The sequence below is a fragment of the Tyto alba genome, unplaced genomic scaffold (genome assembly GCF_018691265.1).
Source record: "Tyto alba isolate M040663 unplaced genomic scaffold, T.alba_DEE_v4.0 Super-Scaffold_43, whole genome shotgun sequence".
NCBI classification, from domain to species: domain Eukaryota; kingdom Metazoa; phylum Chordata; class Aves; order Strigiformes; family Tytonidae; genus Tyto; species Tyto alba.
In genome coordinates, this window is record NW_024881319.1 from 1,282,270 (window position 1) to 1,307,593 (window position 25,324).

At 38.3% G+C, this 25,324-nt stretch overlaps 1 protein-coding gene across 1 annotated transcript in view; it reads left to right on the forward strand.

Moving 5' to 3' along the window:
* Positions 1-1,021: 1,021 nt before the first annotated feature.
* LOC122154666 (contactin-associated protein-like 2) overlaps positions 1,022-25,324 on the forward strand; it is a gene marked incomplete at its 3' end in the record, with an annotated part of 73,532 nt that continues 49,229 nt past the window's right edge. The window contains exons 1-2 of the mRNA XM_042805009.1: positions 1,022-1,198; positions 12,279-12,428. Coding sequence (XP_042660943.1) covers positions 1,162-1,198; positions 12,279-12,428 — 187 coding nt within the window. The remainder of the gene's footprint in view (positions 1,199-12,278; positions 12,429-25,324) is intronic.

The window sequence follows — 25,324 nt, forward strand, 5'->3', positions numbered from 1 at the left end:
CATTAACAGCAGATCATTAACAGCATATTGATCTTCCCCTTGTATTAACACATTCTTTATAACTGGGACTGAAAACCCTTTGCCTTTGGCCCATAAAGCCCAGGCTGTATCTTTTACATAATCTTCCTCCTGGGGACTTAATTTCAAATTTATCAAGGGCTCTTCTGTTGGTATACCCCCCCCCCAGGAGATAGAGCTCCTGACACCCTAGTGATTACCACCCTCATCCTGTTGGGTTAAATAATTATGTACTGGATGGTAATGCATAATCAGCTGATGTATATGAGCTAGTTTGCTGCTGCTGGGAGCAATTTCCCTGAAATTATGTGTGAGAAGGTACAATTAGAGAGGGGGAAACCTGGGAGAAGGCTCTCTTAAGTCCTCTTGGTATACAGAAGGAGCTTGCTATTTCACCTACTGTTTAGGTTTTAGTCTAGGAAGGACGTTCAGCTTGTCACTCAACAACTTGTCAGCAATGTGTCTTATGACTAGAGACTTTGCAGTCTTTAAAATTCATGGTGATACTTTGCTGGACGTATCTGGGAACCACCTGTTTTTGGCTCTCAGTATGTTACTTGAAACTTCTCCTTGAATTCCAGTGTCTGCAAGCTGCTTGCTCTTAAGAGATTGCTCCTGTGATAGGAATTGCTAACGTTCAAAAGAACTGAATGCTGCTCGAGTCACCCTGGCCCTGGAGTGTAACTGCAGTAATTGAAGCGTTTGAACTCCTTAAACAACTGAGAGGGGAAGTCAGGTTTCTTGGAGTGAGTGTGAGTGCTGAACAAGGCAGCTGCTTGTGTTGAGTGCTTAGGAGGGATTTGGAATGACAGTGTATCTCCGGCGATGTTTTCAAGCCTTGCCACTACCCACAGCTTAACTGTCCCTTATATCCTGTGCTAAGCAGGATATAAGAAGGTTATGAACTGTTCAGCCTGTGTCCTGGATACATAGGCGATTCAGCATGGTTACATTTGGAAATAGTTTTGTAACAGTTCAACATACAAAGACTGGAAGGGGGTGTGGGGAGGAGGGGAGCACCCAAACATCCTTTGTTTTGCAACAGCTGCAGAAGTGACAGTCCTGCAACTGTCATCCTAAAAGCTGAGCGTGTTAAAAGGCACATATAAATTTTTACTACATCTTTGAAAAACCTTACAGTTCATGAAAAGCAGGGTGTCCGGGGTTTTGTGTACTGGAGGTAGGTAATACTGTTTTAATTGCTTCAAGTATAATTCATAAGCTAGAATGGTACAAATCAAGGTTTTGACGGTAAGAATGGTTGCTGAGGGTTTTATGGCTTGTGAGATGATTGTGTTTCTGTGTATGAATGAGGTTGAAGGGCTGGAAGTATATTTAAGTAGAGAGATGAGCAACAGGGAGCCACAGACTTTTTTTTTTTTTTTTTTTCCTAGATTAAAACCAGGGTTGAGGGTTTGCTTAAACTCAGCTGGTGAACTAGCAAGTTTAAATGTTTGGTTGACTTCTTTACAGACTGACCTTAGCCATCAAGACAGTGTGAGCCAAGGGAGCAGTCCCTGGGTTAGGTGCTGGAAAGCACCTCTGACATTTAGCACTGAATCAATGAGGCATTTCCAAGAGCTGGGGAAAGTTACTGGGTCTCCAGTTCTTCTTCCATCTTTGGTGTAAGGAAATGCTTGGTTTCTGCTATCATGGTCCTTTTCCTCCTGGCTATTTTTATTGCCACGCCCTCTCCCTCCCTGTGCCATTCACCTTCTACCTGATAAACAGGTTATACCGGCTGGGCAGGAAGTAGCTGACTTTTGCAGTATTTCTGTCAATTTAAGTCATGCCAGCTGTGAATGTGATGCTCTGTAAGCCTGGGGATGGCAAGTTTGTCATGTCTTCAGGAGTAACCTTCTTCTTGCCATTCCAGTAACTTTCTAGGAGCTTCTTTCCAGGCAAGGAATGAAATACCATTTTCTTAATTTGCTCTTTTCCTGATTTTTTTTTTTTTTTTTAAGAGGTAGAAAAACAAACATTTAAAGGAAATCACTGTGTAGATATTTACAGCTTTTTTTTGCTACGTGTATCAGACTTTGTTTTTCCAGTTAAGTGGACTGGTGGTAGTCCACTGCATGACCTAGTTGGCAAGCTGCTGTAACAGGGCTTTGGTGCTTCAGTCTTCTGTGAAGCTTTATGTATGTCATTTTGAATGTCTGATTATGTGCTGCAGTTTATCTCATCATGTCAAAAGTCAGCACTTTGCTATATTGCAGCAATGGATAAGCTAATCAGCTGATTTTTTTGGTTTTGACTTGAAGCTATCTGTCCTAATTTACAATTTAATTTAATTTAGGAAACAGCTAGTCCTGAAAATTGTCTCTCTCTGCGCTATTGACTAGGACTTTAATTCTTATGAGACTTCCACAAAGTAAGACTGGGGATGGGGTGGGAAGTCTGTTTTTGTTTCCCAGTGCTTGCAGAAGAAGGTTCAGGAACTGGACTAGGAATAGGCCATTTCAGAAAACAGATTTTCAGTACCACACTAGTCATAACTCTTTACATGTATGGGTTCTGATTACTAAATTGTGGTTGAGTACGAGGTAGGAATTGCCATTTTACAATTTAGTTGTGGAGCTTGAAGGATTTCCCTAGGTTTTCAATCACTAGTTTTAAACTGGATTATAGATAACCAAAACCTTCATGTATAGCACCGTGGATGGAGCTTTCAGGATACAAAGAAGTTTGTACAAGTAACTGTGGCAACTCAAAACAGTCTGTGAGAGTTTTCATCTAACATTAGAGCTCATGTTTTTATTAAGGAAGTTGTTCACCTCCATTAACTTTGCTAGTTTGTATGGCTTTAAAATAGAAGTATTCTCTGTCAAAACAGTTTTTCAAAAAATATTTGTGGAAGTTGTCACTTGGTGTACTGAATTAGGAAAATATATGTCCTATGTGAATGAGTAAATTATTAAATGGCCAAAGAGGTTCTTTAGGGTATAATTTCTAAGCCCTTTGCAAAGGGACAGTCCTCCTTATGGTACAAGAGGATGAGATGGTGGAGGCAGCACCACTGTGTTAATAGCAGTGGTCAGTTCTTAACTGCTGTCAAAGGAAGAGCACTGTGCTGTCTTAATGAATGTTTCAGATGTAATCTCAAGTAACATGCTTCAGTTTTCCATACTGGGCAGGGATATTTGTGGGTGTGGAAAACATAGGCATGATTGGTGTCAAAATAGTATATGGTGTGATAAGTGTAATTGTTGTACCCTGTGTGGATCTGAAATGATGTGTGATCGCTATAAGCTGTATAATAATTGGGATGAATGTTGGGATCAAATTGAGAATATGCAAGCATAAAATATAGACGAGCGTGCTTCTTGCTGGGAACAACAGAACCGCTTTTTAGAAACCCCGCCACTTTCAAAAGATCCAAGAGGAGAACAGCAGGCCAAGAGGCAGAGGCCTCCAGACTTTCAAAGGACCCAAGAAGGGACGGCCGTGTACCCCATCAAGTCAAATGATCCCATGGAGGAAGAGCAGGACGACTGTCTGGTAAAGGGGGATTGCAGAGCCGCGGACGAACGACACGCCGAGACGGGTTCAGTGTGGGTGATAGAGCATCAATCTACGTGTGTCGTTATTGGTCCAGGGTACATATATTTATATAGACAATGATAATTATTATGCCTACTAGTCACTAGCTGATTGGCTTAAGCTCTAAAGGTCGTATTCGCACGGTCCACCTACTTGCAGTTAGCTAACAGCACAAGCTTCTCATAACACTAAGTTTCTCATGCTACTATTTCTGATTCCTGTTGACTTGTTTTCAATACACGACAGTACCGTAACACAATGTTTCTCAGACCACCGTTATCGTAACACTAGGTTTCTCAGACCACTATTCCTAATTCCCCTTAACCTGCTTTCGACACACCACGGTACACAGGGCTGAAGCGTCCTTGACATTCCTCCTGTATCAGCAGCTGCAGGCAAACCCTAGTGAGGCTCAGCATCAGCAGCTAGAGCAGGCTCTGATCATACAATTGCTCGGTGGGCTCAGGACCCTTGTCTCTGAGCCATTCTCCAACAATTCCCCCTTTTTCTTTTTGTATGAGCAGAGCCTGCGCTAACGTTCATTCAAAGATATTCTTAATACATGACAAGGCACAACTTAAGCATGGAAGCTTACAATGTGTTGGCTAAAGGCACTTATCACGCACCCGGAAGTGCTGTGATAGGTCTGCATCGTTAGCACGCGTGAACAAACTAAATCTACTTTATGGTTAGTGCATCCAGGCATTAAAACAGGGAGGAAGCACTAGATTGACTTCCTCCTTCTTGCCCTTCCAGGTGACCCCAAGGGCAGGATTACCATGTGGCAGTTTTCTGATCAGAGACCCAGCCTGGATTGTCCAAACCCTGTAGGATCAGTGCATAACCCTGATCCCCCCACAAAAAAAATTCCTACCAGGTTTTTCCCCCTTTTTCTTTTTTGGACAATCCAGACTCCTTTTGACGTTTGAATCATAGCATTCATAAAGCATTTCCACACAGACCCCAATACCATCATGACAATCATAATGACAATCAGCATTACCAGTCCATGCATCAACAAAGCTTTCAGCCACCCAGTAATTTCCAAGTTTTGTAGATTTGCAACCATTATCAGTCCATTATCCAAATTCCCAAGTCTCGTAACCAGTCTGTCAGTCCGTGTTCCAATCTTATGCAGTCTTATGTAGCAAGAAAACCATCCTTACAGTTTTAAAAGTGTCAGCAACTGTAACAACAGAATATGCAATACAGAATGTAATACAGGTTTCACCATGCTATGTTCTAAACATTGCAATGAACCCACAACATACAATGAACCTGATACTACATGAACAAGTTTTTGATACCAGTGTTGATGTTGAACAACATACAATGACAGTTCAGAGTTGTAAAGTTCGTAAGGAGTCTCCAGACCCCCCGAGGAGAATTTTGTGATCTTGAGTTCCCAGGTGTCCCCCATTTGTTGTCACTACCGGGCAGGCCAACGCTCCAGCAGCATGCCAGTCCCCTTCTAACAAGGCATCACGAATCACTGCACTCCATCGGGACTGAGCTAAAAGCGGAGCTGGTTCTGAGAAAGGTGATGGGAGTGGGTGGGGGGGGGCTGCCGGCAGCGCTTCCTCTTCTTGTAATTGTAAATGCAGAGTTCTGTTCTGTAGCTCAACTTCTGTAATTTTCTTTCAAGTTCTTGGACTTTGTCACTGTCCATTACCGATGTGTGACCCTGTTGCTTTAATTTGGACAGAGCCGCTGCTTTTCTCTCTGAGCCAGACGCTGACGCGCTGTCAGGGGCGGAACCATCTGAAGGGTGAGGGTGCGGGCAGAGTTTATGGTGGCACGCCGCTCCCCCCTGTCCCCCCGCGCCGCCTGATTTCTCTGCCGCTTCTTGCACGGCGGAGCAAACAGGAACACTTGGTGACATTTCCTTAATAGAGCAGAGCTGTTGATTACACCCGAAGAAGATGGCTAATCGGGACGGACGGTTGGTTTCGGCAGGGACCAGTGGGGATGGTACAGCGCTGACAGCCGCCATTGCAGCAGCAGCTACTTTCTTTTCTGCTGGCATCTCCCCCAGAGCTTTTACGATCGTTCGCCAGACCACCCCGTGCTGTCATGCTTCACTGCCTTTATTGCCTCCAGTGATAGTCTCGTCCCACAATAAATCACCTACTTTGCGCCACTCCTGTTGGCTACATATTAGCGAGGGGCCATCGTCCCTCTGCCCCTCCGCCTCTGAGGTAGGGGGGAGTGGGGGGGGGCATGACTGTAAAGATACTGGGGGGGGGCTGGCCTCCGGACTTTCCCTATTCACATTAACTGTAACTGGCCCTCCTGTTGATGGTACAGGAATACGATCACTGTCAAAAAGCATAGATCCGGATGCCTCACTATCTGGGGTAACAGTGGAACTTTCCCCCCCCAGCTTTGCAGTTGCCACAGCTGCAAGGTTCTTTTCAAGCTGACACCGCCCACTATTACTCACCACCTCCCGCCATGGTTTCATCATTTTCCTTGCAGCTTTATCCTCGTCTATTACCATATCCCACAAAACATCACCTAATCGTCTCCACTCGTCGACATCAAAAAGAGAATTAGGGTCCTGAAAACATCATTTGACCCATCCTAATGCTACTAAACCTGCGAGTGATTTTATACAATCCACTCCCCGCTTTTCTATAAAGCGCTGTAATAAATCCAGGGCTACCTCCTGTCCCATCTCGGCAACCTGGTGCTCCTTGATTAAGGCACCTCCAGTCCTGTGCTCCCTGGATAAGGCACAGTACTGTTACTGCCGACCCACCCCTAATTAAGGCACCGTCGGCCCTTTGCTCCCTGCTTAAGGCACTAAAAAATACTCCCACCGGCCTGTGCTCCCTGTTTAAGGCACTAAAAATACTCCCGCCGGCTTGTGCTCCCTGTTTAAGGCGCTCAAATATACTCCCGCCGGCCTGTGCTCCCTGTTTAAGGCACTAAAAATACTCCCGCCGGCCTGTGCTCCCTGTTTAAGCCACTAAAAAATACTCCCGCCGGCTTGTGCTCCCTGTTTAAGGCACTAAAAAAAACTCCCGCTGGCTTGTGCTCCCTGTTTAAGGCACTAAAAATACTCCCGCCGGCTTGTGCTCCCTGTTTAAGGCACTAAAAATACTCCCGCTGGCTTGTGTTCCCTGTTTAAGGCACTAAAAATACTCCCGCTGGCTTGTGCTCCCTGTTTAAGGCACTAAAAAATACTCCCACCGGCCTGTGCTCCCTGTTTAAGGCACTAAAATTACCCCCTTACTTTGATATGTTGCTGATGCTCCGTGACTAAGGCACCAGTTGCAGCTCTTGCCAGCAGCCCTTGCAGAGAGCGACCCTCTGTCTCAGTTCACGTCCTCGGAACGACCTGTCGGAGGCCCACTGTCCAATCGTTCTTGATTCGGCTAGGCGCTGCTGTCTCTGATGTTTCCCCGTGTTTGTTTCTGCCGCCGCTGTATGCAGTGCCTTTCCATGTCAGCTTCCGTCGCCCCTCTGCGTCAGTTCCGGCGCCCCCCCGCTTCCACTTCCGGGGCCACCCTGCGCTCGCCTCCAGCGCCCCCTCGCGTCCGCCCCCGGGGCCGCTCAGTGTCCACCTGTGGCATCCCTTCGCGTCCTCCCCCGGGGCTGCCGCAGTCGGCTCCTTACCACGTCAGCTCCGGTGTCTTTCTGCTTCCGTTCGTGGGGCCACTCACTTCTGGTCTCGGGACCGCTCCGCCTCCGCTCTCCGGGGCCAATCACCTCCGCTCTCCGGGGCCGGTCACCTCTGCTCTGCGGGGCCGGTCTGCCTCTGCTCTGCGGGGCTGGTCACCTCCACTCTCGGGGCCGCTCTGCCTCCGTTTCTCGGGGCCGCTCCACCTCGGCTCTCGGGGCCGGTCCAGCCGGCTTCTCTCCGCGTACTCCCCCGGGGCTGCTGGGGCCGGCACCTCTCCGTCTCAGCTCGTGGACCCTGAACGCTGCTGTATTTGGTGTTTCTCCGGGTCCGTTCTCAAATTCCTCGGTCGTTGCTGTTTTTTTTCTGGGTCCGCCGCTCCGTCTGTGTTATTCTTCTATGCAGGTCCCTGTTCGGGCGCCATCTTGCGGAGCCGCGGACGAACGACACGCCGAGACGGGTTCAGTGTGGGTGATAGAGCATCAATCTACGTGTGTCTTTATTGGTCCAGGGTACATATATTTATATAGACAATGATAATTATTATGCCTACTAGTCACTAGCTGATTGGCTTAAGCTCTAAAGGTCGTATTCGCACGGTCCACCTACTTGCAGTTAGCTAACAGCACAAGCTTCTCATAACACTAAGTTTCTCATGCTACTATTTCTGATTCCTGTTGACTTGTTTTCAATACACGACAGTACCGTAACACAATGTTTCTCAGACCACCGTTATCGTAACACTAGGTTTCTCAGACCACTATTCCTAATTCCTCTTAACCTGTTTTCGACACACCACGGTACACAGGGCTGAAGCGTCCTTGACATTCCTCATGTATCAGCAGCTGCAGGCAAACCCTAGTGAGGCTCAGCATCAGCAGCTAGAGCAGGCTCTGATCATACAATTGCTCAGTGGGCTCAGGACCCTTGTCTCTGAGCCATTCTCCAACAATTCCCCCTTTTTCTTTTTGTATGAGCAGAGCCTGCGCTAACGTTCATTCAAAGATTTTCTTAATACATGACAAGGCACAACTGAGGCATGCCGGCTTACAATCTACTGGCTAAAGGCACAGGACCCTTGTCTCTGAGCCATTCTCCAACAACCTACCTTCCTGTGTGTGTGTTTGTTTGTTTTAATACAGCCTATATATAAAATCTATAGATTTATTTAAAGCTGAACGTTGATCTTTTTGTGCTGTCATTAATTTGCAGAGAAAACTCAGTATAAATAAATAATCACCAATGGGCAAGATTTTGGCATGCTTCCAACTGTTCACCTTAAAAAAGAACCCTGAGCCTAAACATGAAGACAAAATTTGTCATAACTGTTTAGGTTTTGTTGGAGAACACAGTTTTCCATCATTAAAATCCCTTCAAGGGCTTCATTTCCCACTTTTTTATCTTATTGATCATCTGGATAGCTGAAAACTGAATAAAATTAAAAATGAAAAGGGCTTTTCTGAATCATAAATCCTAAAACAGATTATATAGTTAGATAGCTTATTGCATATAGTATCTAAATATTACCATAGGAAGAGCTGTGTTTTTTTTTTTTCCAGTTTAAAAATACGATTAGCTAAATACAGAAAAGCACAGCTCTAGTAATTAAAGCCTGGTGATTTTTTTCTTTTGACTGAATATTAATGGCATATATTGCTGTATATTTGAGCACAGCTGAATGTTTCAAACAAAATATTGCTGGTTTATTTTGCTATAGTCAGAAATACCAGTGCAAACTTGTACTGAATTAGAGCCATTAGGCAGGAATACCAACTACACCATCATCCACAGATGAACCATAGTGCTAGCTGGCTAAAATGAAAACAGTGACAGTGAGCCCCAGACAGGGTGGGTATTGCCATTGGCAGAGAAAATTTGACTGGATTTCAGGATTCCTGGATTACAGGGAATCCACACAGTCATTGCTGAATACCCAGGAAAACCTCCTCTCTTCCAGCACCTCTGAAGCTTGTTCATGTGTCCACTCTCTGCTCTTCTCTAGAGTCTTCCCACCTTGACTATTAAGGGTTTCATCTCCTAATCAGAATTTATAAGAAACTACAATATAAAATATTTACTACAACAGTAGGAACTAAAGACCAGTATGCAGCTTTATAGCCCTACATTGCTTTAGTGCTTCATGGATTGGTAATGATATTATTCTTTCCCTATTTTATTCTTAAACATTGTAACTGAATTTTGGGTTACATTCACACATCAAAATTACAAGGTTCTGATCTGATGTAGCAGATGTTATGTTGTTAACTTCAGAATAATTTTGTCAATGTATATCAGCAGACTATGTAATCTAGCACTCATTAATAGCCACTGAATGAGTCCGTGCCTTTTACAGGAAGATTTGATCACACAAGATTAACTGTATTTTGCTAGTTTTTGTAGTTTTCTTCAGTGCATAACTCGACCAGATGTTATCTTTCTAAATTCTCCATTATGTGTTAAACTCTTGTACTTTTTTGGTATTTGTTAATCTAGTCCTTCTTCCATGTCTGTAATAAGCAAAACATCTGTTCCTTCTTGTTCAATCAAAGTGCTTACCTCAAGAGTCCTACTTTTAAAATAATGTCATTTAAATAGAAATCCTAGATGGAGAGAATGCATTTTGTTAACATATTTAATTTGCATATGAAACCAGCTTTTCCAGAACTCAGCAGGGAATTTGTAGTGGCAGCAGTATGTTTCTTTTATTTCTCAACTTGTATACCAGAAAGTTACAGTAGAAAAAAAAAAAAAAAAAAAGAATGCAGATAAATATATTGATCATCTTAGATGAGAGAAATCAAACTGCAATGAGAAGTCATTGTTGTGCATTTGGGATGTTCTCCATTCTAAACATTCCAGCTGAAAATTCTTTGAATAGAGCTATATTCTAGCCTTAATACTCAGTCTTGGTTTATGGAAAGATCTGTTAAGCTTGACTTTTTTTAAGTTCAAACAGAAATAATTCCTCAATATATATGAGGTATGTAATAAAATATTAAAATAAAATTAACTCATGCAGCTGTACAAACTTACACCCTATAGTAGAATATACCATGTATCCCAATAACAATGTAAGTCCCTGGAACAGAGCATTACCCCATTAAGCAAGGAAGGTTGACACTACTACCTCTAAAACATGTGTAAGTAAAAAGCAGATAAAAAGAGTGGCAGAGATAGAAGGTGCTGAGGAGCACAGTTCTGTAAAGACAACAGTGAGCACTTGCTGAGTGATAGTGAGCAATCCTCATCAGCATTCATAAGTAAATTCCACAGTAAAATGTAGCAGTAAAAGGTTTGCTAAACAAACATAAAATTGCACTTGAATTTTTGTGTCAACTTTGTACCAGAACAGTTGAGAATGTTACTGTCATACTATAGAGATCCATAGGATGGTTAATACCTGTAGCTAAGAGGACAACAGACTTAACTCGTGTTCATTTTGTAGTTAATACAGTGAAGAGTTCATAAAGCAGAAACAGTGTGATTTTTCAGGAATGCACAGGAACAATGCCAACTTGTAGAAGCAAATATGCTTAATATGGGCAAAATACAAGGGCATTTTTAAGTATTTTCTGATAAACTTCAGTTGCAGTAACACACACTGTAACAATTTTTGTTTGGAAGTCTATAAAAAGGTGTATCTTCCTTTCTGAGTGTATTATCAGTAGAAATTCATTTTATCTGGGTTTTAATTATGTGGTTTTCTTTTTCTTCTTTGTTTGTCAAATGTAATGAAAGTGAAAAAAGAGCTTATAAATTAAGAAAACTTTTCTCATGTTTAGTATATTAGGTTTTTCATCTACTCTTACACCAGATTGAACAAGCTTTGGTAGAAACATTTCTTACTGATACATTTTTTAAGAGGCTTCTGAGTCTTTTATTCACACTGATGAATATTCCAAGAGTATTCTAAGGTATAATGCTCCATGTTATTTCAGGACTTGATCTTGTATCTTAGACAAATATGTGGAAGCAGTGGGAAAAAAATATTAATTAAATGTTGAGATATATCTGTTTGCCATTAATATTATTCCTTGTTCATAGAAGATAACATTCTTTTGAATATATGGAAAGTTTATCTTTCATGATACTTCTACTGATATTGTGTATTCCCCCTAATTTTAGAAACAGCTTATTGTATTGCTCTGTGGTTTATTCTGGCAAATGACATTTTGGTAAGGTGACTTAGCACCTTTATCTAGGTGGAGAAAACATCATGCCTAAGAGGTGTTATAATTTGGAATTTGCTTTTAGTAGAGTGTTTGCTACTTACTTGTCGACTCAACATAACTTGCCTACACAGTAATGACCAGAACAAACACTCTTTCACAGTTCTTCAATGACAGCTTATCATGTCAGGCAAGCTGTCCTCCTGCCAGATGCTACAGGAAGTACAAGAAGTATATAAATTCTGCTTTCGTTTTAAAAGATCTGGGTGAATGAACATATCCATATGCTTCACTGCTGTCAGTATTGGGAGGATGGTGCTCCCCTAAGATTATGGGTTTTGGCAGACATTTGCTGATTTTGCAGTGCCTCTGTGATGATGTCTTCATCTTTGGTGACTAGCCTCACACCACAATGACAGGATTAGTTGTGAGCTCACCTTCCACATGAGCCTTTCTCCTTCCTATTATTGATTTCCATTTTCTTGGAAATATCTAGCTTTTTAAAAAGGCAGCAATCACAAGCATAATGTGCCCTTTGGGCTTGTTACTATATTTAAATGGATTAATTAGTATTTTTCTTTCCGAACTTGATCATAGAAATAGTTAAGACATTCTTTACTACTAACTTGTGGCATATGGCCTTTTGATGGGAAAGGTGAGTGATAATATCTGTAGTTAGATACAATTATACCTGAAAATGTGGACTCCTTGGTAGTTCCAAGACTTGTATTTATGATATAATGTTATTTTTTTTTTGTAATATTTACTTTAATAACAATTCCTTGTTATCACACCAAAATGATTTCATTTCTGCAATAGCCTTCATTAAAGCTTGCATAATGAGCCTGAGACACACAAAACACTTAAAGATAATAAATACTGGACTAAGTAAAATGTTCCAATGTTTTTTTTGTTCTTCATAGGCTCTGGTCTCAGTGACAGGCAGTGGCATGAAGTGCGATTCCTAGCTAAGGAAAATTTTGCCGTCCTCACCATTGATGGCGATGAAGCTTCAGCTGTTCGAACAAACAGCCCTCTACAAGTTAAGACTGGAGAGAAATATTTATTTGGAGGTAAAAAAATATCAAAACAAGTACCTGCTTAAAGTGCTGTTCTCTTTTAATCTACTTAATAGGTGAAATGGAGATCAGGATGTAATTAATTCACGTAGGTCTTAATATGTCTAAAATGGCTGGGTGCTGCTCATCAAAACATAAAACACTAAACTTTATTTCACTTTTAAGAATCTTTCTACACCTCCTCATCCTTGCAAAAGAAACTCTGAGAAGTTCTGTAACAAGAGTCAATCTAGCTTGCAATGATTTCTCAGATCTCTGAACTGAAAGGGGAACCTCCCATTAGTAGTTCAATTATATGAACTGAGAAGAGAGATAAACTTATCTTTTAATGTTTGGAATCCTGAGAACAAAAACATCTGGTCTTAACTTTTTGCTGATTTCTTTAACAGCTGTCATGACTATGGGTAATTAAGAAGCTCTTATAAATTGAAGCCTTAGATTGTTCAGTATTTCTATCTGTTGGCAGTCCATATAATCAAGAGTTCTTGCAAATTGTAGCTTAATATTTATTCCTCTTGCTCTTCTATGTTAGCATTTTTGAAAATGAAAAAAGGCCATCAAAACTCTTGGATTTTTAAAATATATATTTAAATTTCTATAGTAAAGAAAAATATTTAGCATGCCAAGAATATTTTTGTTACACTACTAACTTAAGGGGGAAGGTTGTTAAGTGTTTTTTAACTTAGATGTATTACTTTTTGTAGTGCTAGACAGGTTTTTTAAAAAGCATCCAATGCAACAATGACCTGCAATCTTGGGCAGTATTCTCAGCAAGCTCAAATGTGCTAAGATCAAAAAATGAGTTGTAAATTGTACTTTTGAAGTATCTCACGCATGTGAAGTTGCATCTGAAAGCTTCAGGCAGAAAATAAAAATTTTAAATGTAGAATTTATCAGTATTGAAAACTGTTTGTTTTTTCTTTTTTTCCCAAACTCACAAGGTGAATATCTAATCAAAATAAAATATAACTGTGATGCTATAATTAGTAATAATATTACATCTTTTCCAATATCCTTAATTCAGCTAATATCCTGAATAGGGTTTTTTAGCATATTGCTTCAAATAAGAGTTCTAGCATAGCCAGTTGCCACATGCTAAAGCATGAAGATTATTCTGTTGTCAAAATATAGTACCTTCAATTTGTCAGAACAGTCTGAGACATTCTCAATAAGTTATTAAGCACACATAGGAGAAAATGAAAATAAATGCCATACATAATACATCCAGTATTAAGTTCTGTTATTTTGATAAGTAAAACCCCCAGACCATTATTACATTTCTGGAGAAAGATTGATTGATTTCTTCTGAAATGCCTTTTACCTCTGACTCTTGATTGCAAGGGACAAATTGTTAATTTCTCCAGGTCGTTTTTATACCCTTTGTCAATCAAAATATTGGTTGATTTCTTGTTATTTCAGTTGTATTCTGAAATCTGTTTGATCTGTAATTGTTGACCTGTATTTTATAATTCTACCTTCCTTCCATAAAAAAGTGTGCATGCAGATATTGTTCCAATGGGGTATGAAAGTCAATCATGAATTCACTGAAGTGTTTTTCCGAGATCTGTTCACCCAAATATATGGTCCCATTGTGTAAATTATGGTAAATTTTTTCCTTATTATCTTTTATAATCTGAAAGCTCTTCTAAAGCTATATCAAAACTCTAGCACTGTCCTCACCTTCATGTCCAATTTTATTTCAAAATAAGACGTCTGCATTTGCAACACTGTGCTTTTATGTTTTAGTTGACTGTAGCTGTGAATCTGACAAAGCTTTATTTCTGAGTTGGATCTGAGGAATGGATTTATTTTAGTATGCTCTCACATAAATATTGCTATATATATATATGCTAGTTATTTTGCTATATATATCTGTTAACTAAAGATACTTGCAATTTAAAGACAGTCTTTTGGATACATATTAGAAACCAAATTTTTATACTCATGATCTGCATCTTATGAGGCAAATGTATTTTTGTTGTATTCCCTCTACACATATGTGTTCCTCCTTATTTTTCTTCCATAAGCATTCCAAGTTATGGCTGTTAATAAGTAACATTTGCAAGAAGAGGATGTAGAGGTGAGAATAGTGGGGAACTTCAAACCTTTGCACCGCTTGGTAATTGTCATCAAAGGAGATGTTCTCATTAGTTTCATTAGGAGTAAGCTCAGATAAGAAAGTGTCAAATATTCTTTTTCTGCGAATATGTATAATTGGTTAGGAAAGGGACAACTGCCTCTTGAATTCAGAGGGTAGAAATTTGGGGTTTTTTGCAAACTGCTAGGTGGCTAGCAGAAAGAATTATCAATCTCTGATGATAAATTTTAAATGTGAAAAGGAATCCAGTAGATTTCTTTGCTAGAGGTCTGAATACAATAGTTACAGATATTTTGTATATCAAACCTTTGTATTATTAAAATTCAAACATACATCACAGATGCAGAAGTTAAATGATCAGTTTTAAAGATCAATGTTGTGATATTAATCCTATCCCACTGCCATATTTCTTGATCTTGCAAAACACTGAGAAAGCGCAGTCCATTGAATTAGTGTTTGTAGCATTTCTAGAAGTCTCTGAACACTCTTCTGATTTAAATTTTCCCATTTCATCTTTGAAAGAGATACCACACGTATGCAAATATTTTGTTCTCCAAACTTTACCTTTCCCTAATTTCAAAATAAGTATGTGTCTCTGTATTCTGGTCTCCTGGTGTCAATATAGCAAATAGATACTATAGGCAATGGTGTTGTCTTTACTGAAGAAAAGGTGTAAAGGTTGCATTTCACTGCTGCAGTGCAATATTTTCTCAAAAATATACTGGAGAATTTAAAGAGAAAAATAATTATGGTAAAATGGGTACTGCTTCAAAGTATTAAGGCAGACACTTGATAGAGCTTTTATGTGAAAATAACTACAGCTTTTATTGTAAGATGATTACCACATATTTGAATGTGAATTTTTGAGACAGTGTCTGTTTTTAAGGAAAATTATAATTTTCATATGTTGTTGTCATAACTTTGCACTGGATATATCCCATAATATTAGTTTATTATAAAGTAGACAATCTATCAAAATTGGAAATGGATTAAAGATTGAGTGGGCAAGAAGAACCAAATGTATGCCAAATGTAATGATGAAAATTCCAGACATATTGGAAATATTAAACTGACTTTTACAAAGATTGGTTTGCAGTGATATCTGAAAAAGTCCGTAATATTATTCGCAGTATTTTGATTAGAATTTGATTATGACTCAGTCCGTTATAACTACATAATAATAGGGGAATGCAGAGACTTTAGACAGTTGTGTGTTTATTCCTGACATCAGAAAATTTGGCACAGGCAGGAACAAGCCTGAGTCAGAGTGTTCCCTCCCTCTTCTGTACAGGCAAACGGGTACAATAAGAGCCAGTTAAACACTGTGTGGACACTGAAGGCCTTAACTAAAGAATAACTTGCTTAGACACCGAATGGTATGCTAGGCCTCGAAAGTCAGCCCTCGCTGTCTAGCAGCAGCCTCCAACTACCAATTTGTAAAAGTTGGCTTTTTAGAGAAGCCAGACCTGATTGACACTCAGTTTCCGTCAAACTAGTTCCTAAATATATTCTGGTTATTCCTTAGTTTATTCATTCATTTGAATAGAAATGCTCATCACTGACCACCAAATCCAGAGATTTACATCATGTACAGCAATATTTGAATAACGGAGATGTGGAAATTGGAATCTTTTGTGACTTCTGCTCATAGGACTGACTTTTCTAGTTTTGAAAAATCATAAGTAAACCATAAAAATAAATAATGAAGACTCTTTATTTCTCTGTTAGAGAATAAATTATGCTCAGTACTGTTATATTTGTGGGGTTTTTTCTTCCTTTGTGCCTAGCCTGTACTGTCTCCCAGTACTACTAAGATTCTCCCAAAGGACAGACAGCAATGATGTTTTATTCAAGCCTAAGAGTTAGGGGAAGCTGTAGATCAGGCATTTCTGTAGACTGCATGAATGAGTGCTGGTGTATGTGGAGTGTGGGTGCTAATTGCCTATTGCCCTTCTGTATAACTATTCTTCTCTTCCCACTGGTTTTATATTCCTTCTCTTCCTTGTCTTGAATTTGGATTTTTGGAAAGAAGTGAACTTCCTTTCCCTACTAAGCTCTAGAGAATGATGTTTCTTTGTTGTTTCCAATTATCTGCATAAAACAGAAAAGAAGAACAGAGAATTACAGAGTGAAAATGAGTCCATTAACCTTATTTGCACTTTTGGAGATAAAGGGCTTTTGTGAGGCATCTTAAGCTTGCACCAAAACACCTAATAGCTGCCTAGTGTCCAGAGGAAATATTTGATTAGAGATGTAATTTTGACTCGTTTCTATTTTACAGCATTTCTTTTTAATTGTGTTTATTTTCCCTTTCATTTTCACCGGTTTAAGGATGGGGGAGTTTTTAGTATGAGTGATAAATCTTCACTGAGAACAAAGGTATGCAGTGAGCATCTGTCAATCCACTGTGTGCTGCTTTTTCTGACAAGCAAAGATGAATGGCCTATGGCAGTAAGTTTCCTGTGGGACACCCATCTATGGCATATAGAAAATCCTTCTTTTCTCTACAACTATACAAACGCACTCTGTATCACATCTTGCTCCTGTAATAGAATTAATTTGTTTCTGAAAGTTGTGTTGGGCTAAAATCCCATAGAATTAGAAGTGGCAGAGGAGGGGGAGGAAGGAAGTCAAGCGAAAGAGAAAAAATGCCTTCCTTATATTTATATGTTCTCTGCTCTTCCATGTGGGAATCTTCCCTTCTTAAAACCTGTAGTCTACAACCAAAGCCTTTGAACGGTGTGCTTACATTTTTTTATCAAGTTATCCATTGTTATCATTGTGCAAACATGGTCATTAACAGCTGTTATAGTCAGGCTCAGACTTCCTAGGTAGTGTCACTGGGATCTCAAAAGTACTCAGGCTATCGTAAGTTCAAGTATTATCAGATAGAAAAGAGTCAGGGGATTTTTTTGTTACTAAAATTCAAATGTGTTCCGCAAAACTGAAGTTGAGTTATTGATGTTACACGACAAATGAACAAGACTCAACCAATGGCAGCTCAGGTTGTCTGTTACCTAATAAAGGAAATTAAAGTCACTGCTGACATTATTTTCTCAAGCCTACATCTTCTCACATCTCAGTAACGATGATGTTTGGTTGTATTTACATTTCTGCAGGTTGATCAGATTTTTAATGTGTCAGGGCTTCAGTATTGGTGGCCACTTCTTTCTTTTCTGTGTACGAACACAAGACTAGATGGTCAAGTTTACATCTATTGTGGAAAGGGTGTGATTTGAAATCTTTCTCCTCATGATCATAGCCCTACTATAAGCTCAAATATAAATCCATGAGAACACAAAGCAAGTTCAAAATAACTCAGAGTATAATGTGATATTGAGTATCTTTAGGAATCCTCCAAGGTCAGTCCTACAAAATAATGATAAACACAAGAAATTGAAATAAGAGAATTAGAATAGCTTGTAATTTTTAACAGCCCTTGTACATTGCATGAATTTTTAAATCCAGAGTGTTTATAAACCAGTAGATGAGTGAAGAATGCAGATGTACAGAATGTATAAACCTGAGCAAAGCAAGGAAGTGGTGGTATAGTAATTAAAAGCAAAAACAAAACAAAAGACAGGCAATTATAGGCACCTAAGCCTCTCGCTGCTATTTAATACATGATTCGGGTTCTTTATCTGCTCTTTTCAGCTATGAACATCATCTGAATTCACACTCCTTTTATACAACTGCCAGAATTGGAGTTGATCAACATTGCCCATTAACTCTTTATATGCTTTTTTCATCATGTTTAAAGTTTTATTTTTTCATTCAGATAATTTGAATGTTAGACAAATGAGACCAGGTAAAATAATGGTGACATTCTGTAGTTAGTTTTAGTAAAGTCTGTAGTATTGTTAGTGATGTTATAATATGTCAATCCACCAACACATTCTATACAACAGTACAAGCAGAAATACAGGAGATAGATTGATCTGCCAAAGAAAAACAGGTGCAGACAGAAAACTGATACTTTGTGCAAGCAAATAAAAGTTCAAATATATGATAATGTGAGTTTAGGAATGTGTATATGGGAGCATGAGACTTTCTGGAATGACTTTAGCTTTTTAGCAAAGGCCTATTAGAGATGAGAAATATCTGCTCACTGAAAAATGAATGAATGAACATTTGAGATATGCTGTGCTTGTTACACAACATGAATCTCTTGCTAACCTGAAGATGTTAGCCACAGAGTATATATCTAGAAGTTTCTCAGATAAATAAAGTGAAGGAAATTAATCTCTTTTGCTTTGTTTTCTTGCAAGAACTAGAGCAAATTTCTGTGTGCATCAGATAAGAGAATAACACATTTTTCAATACATTTTCTTTTCTCATATTGGCATTTAAAACCAAGAAATAGCAAAAAATGACGAAGAACATGTACCATAGAGAGTAAATCTGCATGGACATGGGAAGGCATCAACAGACCTAATGGAGCTCTGTTGTCTGTAATTCTGTGTGTATGTAATGTTTCCTTTTTCACTAAGTACAGCAGTCATATGGTTGCCCCAGTCTCAGTCAGAAGCAAATTGTATAAAAACTCTGAATATTACAGAAAAGTCAATTGAAAAGAGGAAATTCCTAACATGCTATGGTTCTTCACTCCAAAGGGAAAGAAAAGGGCTTGTAAAAATCAGTAACACTTCTGAAGAAAAACTTTTGTAGAAGGAACTGCATGGTGAAGACCCAGAAGAGAGCTATTGAAAACACACTCAAAAGTGACAATTCTACCTATGTTATATATGTCCCTCTTGCTGGTGCTGTAGTAGGTCTATCTACAAGCTCTTTGGTACCAGTAGCTGAAAAAAATGCCTACATGAGGGGAAAGGCAGATATTTCAACAAGCAGCAGATGTTGGGAGGAATGTTAACCAGTACTAATTACTAGGCAGTAATAACTGGAGTTGTATGGTTTTAGAACACTGAAAATCATGTAGTCTATTGATAACATTAGGAATCACAAATACGTCTATGTGAATGTGTTGAATTGTGTTGTGAAAAATACGCACATGTGCTTTCCCAGTCTGTGAAAATAATCACACTACTAAGTAGTGGAGTATGCTAATTAATATTTGAATAGCACTTCCACCTGTTCTTCAATGATATCCTGGCTCTGCTTCTAGATGTATGAATGTTCTTACTGTTCACAACCACAATTCAACACACCTACAGAAGAAAATAAAAAAAAAAGGTAAATTCTTGGTGCCATCAATAGGCTATACTGTTACCAGAGGATTTTCTCGTTTTGGGGATTGGGTGTTTTCAGCGGCTTTTCCATAGTTGTTAAAGTATCTGTGATTTTCCTCTTTAAAATAATAGAACCTTGTTGGAAGTGTTGGAGGCACAAAGCAGTGGAAAATTGCAAAGCCCAATGTTGCTGAACACCTGGTGCCCAGAGCAGAGACACAAGATAGGGTGAAGATCCAGTAATTTGTACTGTCATGCACTGGGGAGAAACACCAAGTGAGGTGAAAGCCATGCAGTCCGTTTTGCTTTTCTCAATAAAAATTTTGCACAACTGCTCAGAAGTTATACCTAGAAATGTTTTGTGATGTTGCTCAAGGAATGGTGGCTTGACCACAGTCCCCCCACACACACACACTTGACATGCTTGGCAGTATGGTGGCTGTATATCAACCTGAGTTCATGCCTAACTTAGAGGGATGAGAATTTGATACCAAATTGCAGGGACAGATCAATGGTTTGTTCTCCTCACCCCTACTCAGAAAGGATGCCTTCTGGTAGGATTTGTGACCTTGGCTACGCCAAGAGCCTACCTGGGAAACTGAGCCTGTGATTGCTATTGGTTTTGTCTGTAGACCTATATAGCTCTTCTGCAGTTCAGTGCATTTATTGCTGGCAATCTCAAAGAATCTGCAGGTGTTGCATAAGAATAAAGCTTACTATTCATGAACCTGACTGCTCTTTTTGAATGCAACCCAACCTACAGCAGACAGGCTGTTTCTGTATCTGGTGTCAGGACTACAGTCATGACAGTAATTGGCCTACCTGTTAAGGGATAAGTCCAGCCATCTCTAGTCTCTGAGTACGGGCTAGAACACACTCTTACTAAATTTATCCCTCACTTAAATCCAACAAGCCTACATCAACCTACCCTTTTCCTCCCACATCCCCTAAAAGTGAGACAAATTTTCAATTGTATTTCAATGTTTTACATATGTAGATGAGCACCTATTAATGTAAACAACACTAAGCAAGAAGATGCCTACCTGACATTGATTGTGGTGGTAGTCAGATAACTGACTCGCATGTTTCAGAACATCTGTATAACTGTAAACATGAATAACTTTGGAAATCTAGTTTAATGAGTCATAAATGCATAACAGGAGAAAAAATATCAGAATATGTTCCAGAATTCACCAAAATATGGTGTCTGTGAAAGTGGGAGATGGAGCAAAAACATAATTACTCAGATAAGAGGTCTGCCTGACTCGTATCGTCTGAACTGAGAGTGGTTCTCAGTTCTGATTGTAAATACTGGCTCATGTATGAAACCTGACTGGAGCTCCAATTAAATTTATAATTACTGTCTGCTGCTTCTACTATATAAGTAAACTGCATGCAGCCCTTTGTGTTTAGGGCAGGCTGTCAATTAAATCCTTGCATGCCTACAGTCCCCGGTTGTTATTATCACCTTTCACTGAAGACAACAAATCCCATCATATAAAAGTCGCAGTCAAAGGCTCTAACAGGAACACTTATTAGTGATGCTTTTGTAAATCATGAAGTAGACTTTAAGGGCCTATATCTTTCTAAAGAAAGAACCTTATTGAATCTCACAGTCAGTGGCTTAGAGCTGATTTATCTGTATAAATTGGCAAAACTGAACTGTGAAGCTGAAACAGAATATTTAAAGCCTTGTTTTTATCTTTTCAGCAAAGCACTGAACTTACTTGTGTAATATTTTGAAGTGGGAAGTAACAAGTTGGAGATGCACAAATGTCCAGTGTGAACTGCTGACAACTGGCTTATTGCCTAGTTTAAGGGCATTAAATTACCTTGTCAGTGTTGAAGTATATTTACTTTAAGTTTAATTTGGGGTGGATAAGGTTTTGATAATGCAGTACTGAGTAATATTGGTGATCTCTTTAACCAGCAAACTGTTAGACTGTTTCAGGTTATTCAGTCCTGTCAAAGATATTGTCATTCAGTTTTTCACTGGATGGCCACAATCCCCTTTTTTTTTTTTTTTTTTAATCTGAGTTTGGACAACTGGCATAAATATTAACTGTAGAACTGTTTAAAAATCCTGTGTTTATGAATGAAGAGAAGAAATAGGTCACTTATGAAGCATGATGGTTACTATCAAGGTTATATTGTAAACTAAACAAAAGCGAAACAGGAGGAAAGTGAAACTAGGACAGGTGCCATAGCAATAATGAAACATACTCTTAGCCTCTTTGAGTTCATTACCCATTATACCAAGTGTACGCACAACTTGAATGATTCTAAGATGTGATTTTACAGACTTTTTGCTTCCAGACTGAGAGCTGCATGCTTACCACTTGATCTTGTCCCGCAAATCCAAGTGAGATTAGACACTGTGACTATTAATACACAAAGACTGAAAATCCTTCAGTAAACAAACTTTTATTTAACAATAAGAACAAGACAGATAGTGGTGTAGAATAGCATGATGTTTGTGTTTTTGTGTGGGAAAAATCTTGCTTTAATCTATAATGACAAAAGTATTCTTTAGATGATACTAAGGATATTTATTTGTGAATCTTCTTTGAGGAAGATGAGCCCTCAAAAGGAAAGAAGCTTTAATGATGCTTGAAAATGCTTCATCTGCCTATTGCTCTTACTTAATTTTCATCGTTCTTACTGACCAGATGTCTCAAAACACTTTCTGTTCATGCTTGTCATTTTTTAAATCGTCTTTTTATACCAACAGACTGATGTTAATTTTTTGATAACTGATAAACCGATTCTTATATTTGATTCTATAAGTTGGAAGCTTTCTTTGGAGCCTTAGAATAAATTTTTTTTAATTAATTAAACCTATGTGGTTCCACTGGCATCAAAACCAAACTGAATGGAATTTTGAAAAGATAAATTCAGATCCTGTGTTCCTATGATTTTAATTTATAGGAACAGGTTGCCCAAAGTCTGGCTCTCTTGATTTTTTCCAAACTCATTTATACTTATCGTTGTCTTTGCAATTCGTGTTCTCTATAGACTTGATAAGAACTTTTCCTTGTTGCATTTGGCTTGATTGCATTTTCAATATTGCTTATTATTAAGAACTTAGATAAAGGAGAAGACATGAATGGGAGGGAAAGTTTACCATCTTTTATTATTTGAATGTCTTAAAGATCATGGTGTGAGTGAACAGTGCTCGTGCTGTTAGTGACTCACAGTTATTCTGTAGATATATGATGAAAAAGCCTGAGAAAGAAAAGAGATGGAATGCTGCAAATCTTGACACATGTTGAAGAAAGGTCACTGAAGAATTATACAATTGGAATAACTAATGGAACTTAAATCTTTTTTGAGAATGGTGGAGGTCTTTTTGTAAGCTATATATTCCTATTTAATTTTAAAATAGATTTTATTATATTTATGATCACAACAAAAGTCAAATAGGACAGGACTTTATAATGCAGTGAGTGATCTTTTCAGGAATCCTAAAAATATTAGCAACAAGATTTTAATTATATCTCATGGTAGTGCCCAGAAATATAAAAATATCACGGCATCACATCCACCTATTATTTTCTAAAGTGGAATTCTCATTTGGGTTGATGGCTATATTTTACTGCATAAAAATAGTCGTTCATGTTTCTGCTTTTGAACTGTGTCGTAAACCTCTGGGACATATCTACAAAATGATACAACCATGTGTGCACACATGTGCGCACATTAAAAATGTGTTGAATGGAACCAGTTTAATTTTATAAAGAAGCTTAAACACTTTCTCCTAGTGCTTCAACATTTTGATGTTCAAACAAAGGTGCAGACTCCATAGGTGGTGCAATCTACCTGTAGAAACAAGTCCTGAATGTCATACAAGCATGTGAAATTTGAAGCTTTCTGTTGCTGTTTCCGTTCCATGCTTGGACCTGTAATAGGCAAGTACTTACACTAGAACTAGATTATGCCCTATGCAAGGTCATTTTAGCTTTCCATTGAAGCCTTTCAGCATTATGTTCAGGCACTGTAACTGACACCTGTCTGCAAAAAATTGACTTGGTTTGCATGCATACTTTGTATAATTAATATTCTGACATCTGAAATTACCTCATAATGTAAAATTGATAAAGACAGATTTTCAAAAATCACATTTGATTAGGAGAGTAGAAAAGTACTGCAACCAAAGATCTCCATGGCAATTTTGCAGTAAAATTTTTGTTAATTGTGTTGGAGAAATTTCACAAATTTTTAATATCTTTTGAATGTGTTGTGTACATTATAATATTGCTATTAGAAATGTACTTGCAGCTACTCTTGACTCCACTGTATTCTTTACACAGATATATTTAAGAAAGACTTTGACTAGTAAATCTATTTAGTACATCATTACAGCTAGGCAACTATCCTAATCTTTATAGTTTACCCTTTACATTTGTTTCCTTAATCAAGAACAAATGTGCAAGGGCTCCTCTTGGCTCTCAGTGATAACTCAGATTTTACTGTGTTGAAAAAAAAGTTAGTCTTTTCAACATTGTGATACTAAAATTCAGGGTAATCTTAAGGAAATTTGTTTCTATCCAACATATTTTTAAAGTTTGGAATGTTGCATGAAGAACATTTTTCCTTAACCATCATTTTTCTTGAAACTGCTCTGAAACTAGTTTCATTTTCACAGCTCACTCCATTTTCTGCTTTGCTACTTTCAGAAAGTGCAAGGGCAAGAAGAATCTGATTATTAGCAGTTTCAGATGCAGCCTTAGAGTTTACTGCTCTACAGATCACAATGACTGTGACTCACCTTTTTAATGCTATTGTTCTGTAGTTTCATTAACTTTGAACATCTTACAAGCTTGCAAACTATATGTAAGATGTCTTTGCTTAGTGAAATAAATAGTAATGTTTTGCCTGTATCATAAGTCCAAGAATGTTTCAAAAATACTTTGCTTGTAATGAAAGTAAAAGAGAAATTAAGATAATAATAATTCTACAAAGTGCATGTATAATTAATTAGAAAGTAGATTACTATATGTGTAGGGTTTACAATAAAAATATCTATTAAACAAAAAAATCACTAATACAAACATGTATAAAACTTTTTTTAAAAAATACATGAGTGTATCTCATTTTTCTGCCTCATATTGTCAAGCTCACTACTTAAAAAGATGAGGTGAATACTTTAATCTGCATGGACTTTAATTTTGTGCTTCAGGCAAAGCTTTTGTTTACTTTAATGAACCCTGATATTGTATAATGTGTTATGTTATAGAAAAGCACTATTTATAATTTTTAAATTATTGTATTTCATCACTGAAATGAAAATTTCCTAAAAATCTTCTCTAACATAGTGGAGTAATTTTGTATCTATTATCTCTGGTAACTAATTTCATATTTATCTTAGTTGTTAAGTATGTATTTGATCTTTTCAATAATTTGTTTTCTAGCCTAAATTAACAATTGCAATGTAAAAGTGATTTTCCCTTTTATTCTCCTAAAAGTCTACCCTGAGGGAAATAAAGCTAGCAATTTGGAGAGGGTTCAATACATTCTAGCATGTCTGTATGTGACTCTTAGCAAGACGTTTAATATCTGCTGTTCAGCTCAGTTACCTAAAAATTAGATTAAAAGTACTAATT